The sequence below is a fragment of the Habropoda laboriosa genome, unplaced genomic scaffold (assembly GCF_001263275.1).
Source record: "Habropoda laboriosa isolate 0110345459 unplaced genomic scaffold, ASM126327v1 scaffold64, whole genome shotgun sequence".
In the NCBI taxonomy this organism is placed as follows: domain Eukaryota; kingdom Metazoa; phylum Arthropoda; class Insecta; order Hymenoptera; family Apidae; genus Habropoda; species Habropoda laboriosa.
Window position 1 is genome coordinate 385,007 of NW_017100183.1, and position 3,109 is coordinate 388,115.

General features: G+C 50.8%; 1 protein-coding gene across 1 annotated transcript in view; it reads right to left on the reverse strand.

Moving 5' to 3' along the window:
• Positions 1-2,826: 2,826 nt before the first annotated feature.
• LOC108579219 overlaps positions 2,827-3,109 on the reverse strand; it is a 6,399-nt gene continuing 6,116 nt past the window's right edge. Inside the window, exon 3 of the mRNA XM_017942700.1 lies at positions 2,827-3,109. This exon is cut by the window's right edge and continues 2,275 nt beyond it. Within this exon, the coding sequence (XP_017798189.1) occupies positions 2,827-3,109 (283 nt within the window).

The window sequence follows — 3,109 nt, forward strand, 5'->3', positions numbered from 1 at the left end:
AACGAGCGGTCGATATTTTTCTCATGCGACGTACGATTCGATTTCTCCAACTTAATCGATATCGAGAGATGATTTCGACGGTGTTCACGCGTAACGTTGGAACGAGTGGGTACGAGTGGGAACGAAATTGGCGGGATCGTGGTCGGCTGCACGTGGGAAGAAGGAGCGCGTGGTTCGTCGAGGATCGAACGAGAAACGGCGGCGGTCGCGGTCGCGGCTCGACTAATTAGCAATGCAGCTCCAGTAATGTGACTCTCTAGTAGTTTCTTTGTGTATGCAAAGGAGTGAACGGAGGTGGGTCGTCGCACCCGGAACCGAACAGACACTCTTCTCCTCGCCTCCTTCAAATCTCGGTGACTAACTTTCTTTTTATATCCGGTGTCGGGCACACAGGGACAGGTGTCGGGGGGTAAAGGTATAAATGGAGGTTGGAACGGTTGGACCGTGCGTTAACATGCTTCACGCGTCGCTCCAGCTACACAACTTGGTTGTATCGGACGAAGGATGTTGCTTTCGTTCGAGCAGGATGTGATTTGCATTCCACTTTCACCGGTTCGAAACAATTGACGTCGGGGGAACCGCGTGGCAAGTAGGTAGGTACATACCTACTAGGATTCTTCTGCTTTCTTTTCAGCTACCTACCTCCCCCTCCTCGTCCTCCTTCACCACCGGGAATAGGGGAACGATCGAAATTTCGTTGGACGTGTTCGTTTGGTAAAAGGTAGGCCAAGCTAGACTTGACGAGAGTAAGAGAGGAGCGACGACGACGACGACGATCTATCGATACGCGGAAACGGCGAGCCGTCAGTGTGTTTCTGGAACTCACGTACCATTTCGTTTCTTTCCACGAGCTTACCGGTCTAAACGACTGACTCGCGGCCGCTAGAAACGCTACAACACGGGGGAAATCCTGTAAGGAGTTTGCTAACGAAAGCGTAAATAGTTGGAGGAGAAAAGAGAGGTTTGGCTGATCTGCGTGGATTCGAGAATCCAAAGCGAGAGGAAAGGGGGGAAGGCAGGCGTACGAGTGTACCGATATTGGGTTAGTTTTTACGGCTGGTTTCTAGTTTCCACAGTGGTGCAATGAGGCCTTCGCTTCCCGTAGACGATCACCACGTTCCACATTATGACCACTGGAGACGCGACGAGGACGAGGACGAGGACGTAGGATGAGGAGGGAAAAAAAGTCGTTTTCAACTGGTTGACGATGTTCGCGACCTCTATACATACTCCGTTTCCGCTACGGTCCTGGACCGTTTGTCCCCGAAAGGGAAGGATGTTGAGAGTAGGAGCGAGAAGGGTGGCGTAAGATAGACCAAACTACAACAGGATGTTCGCAATCGGCCGCAAATGGCTGGACAACTTTTTCCGCCGTTCCCCTACAAATAAATATAACCTTCTCTCTCGATTGATCTTCGCTCGAGATCGTAGGTATACATACATAAGTAAGTAGCGACGGGGAAACGCGACGTTAGGTTGGTATACCCACGCTAACGGTAAGATAACGATACGAGCCCTTCCCCGCGCCTATTTAACTTTCATTATGGTTGACCTTTTCCTCGTGCCTCTCTCTCTATCTACGCGTCAACGCCTCCGAACCAGACACTTTTCTCACGTTCCGCATCTTACTTTCGGATCCCGAATAAATATTATACGTATATTCACGCCGTGTACGGCCTGTGTACGGCCTGTGTACGGCCTGTGTACGGCCTGTGTACGAAAGGAAGATAATCTCTCGGGGACCTTTCGATCGGTCCTTTTAATTTTACAACGTCCTTTTAACCCGAGTCGGGCGACCCACTTAGCCAACGGTCGTTCGGTAACCTTGCGGATACGCTTGCGAATCCTTGTTTTCACTAGATCGCCGCCGCCTTTTCGGAAGGAAACGAGAAAAGGGAGCCCAAGTGTGAACCGGTCTCCACTTTGTAGCGACCACATTTTTCTCCCTGATCGTAGCAATTTTTCAACCTGTCAGAGAACACCTCTTTACACTCGAGGTATATACGTAAGTACGTACCTCGATCGCTTAATGCTTTCCTTTCCGAAAACCAAGTCTACCACTTCTGGTATACCTACCGTGAGTAGCCGGCGCGCAACTAGCGACAGGATTGCAACCCGGTGGGAACGAACCTACCAACAGCGTCTCGGCACGTCGTTAATAATGCGTTAATTTATTGATAAACGGAGAAATGAAGAAAACGTGTGACCGTCAGGTACAATTCATTATACGCGACATAGTAAGTTATACACAATTGTCGAGCACGTAGACGCAGCCGACGCTCCCGGTCCGACTCGCGTACACACACACATGCGCGCACTTTGCAACTTCCAGTGTAAATACGCGTTACACCGTAAACAGATAATTAACAACAGCTGTCCGACGGAAGATGTTGTTGGATTTCCACGGCGCGGTGATTGGCAAACGTTAAGACTAGCGTTAATAACACAACGTGTGAACCGTATGCAGCGATGGTAACGTCCATGCGAATCTCACCTCTTATCGACGAAACCTCCTCGTCCTTCGCACCTCTGTCTCGTTCTTTCGGCTAATGCTATGTTTACGCGCGCGTGCATGCGCGTGTGCACGTATACTGGCACATTAGAAATTGACGCGTGCTTCTTCTAATCGAAGACGAAAGACGAAACCGCGGGGAGATCGATCGATCGATCGATCGATCGATCGCGGGATCTACCGCCACGGTGAGCCTCTATGAAGGTGATCGCGAAATAACGTGACGAAGTAATAAATAGATTTTTCCACGATCGAATGTTCCATTCCGGCTACCACCGGAGCGTCCTGTCTAGAAGGAAACCCCTTTCGCGGCTTTAATTCCCGTTGATTTCGATCGTGGTCACCGCCGAGTTTGCCCGACGCTCGTCCTCCGTCGTGGAAGAAGAAGAGGAGGAGGAGGGTGAGACGGTGAACAAGCTGCCTAAACCGCTCTGGACCAGGCTCATCAGATCGTTCTGACGAGCTCGCGCCAGTTTCTCCGCTCGTTGCATCTCTTCTGCCTTCTTCTTCTTCTTCTTCTCGATCCCCGCTGAATTCCCCTGAGCGGCATCGCCGTTGCTCTTCGTATTCTCTTGCACGAATTGCTCGAACTCGGAG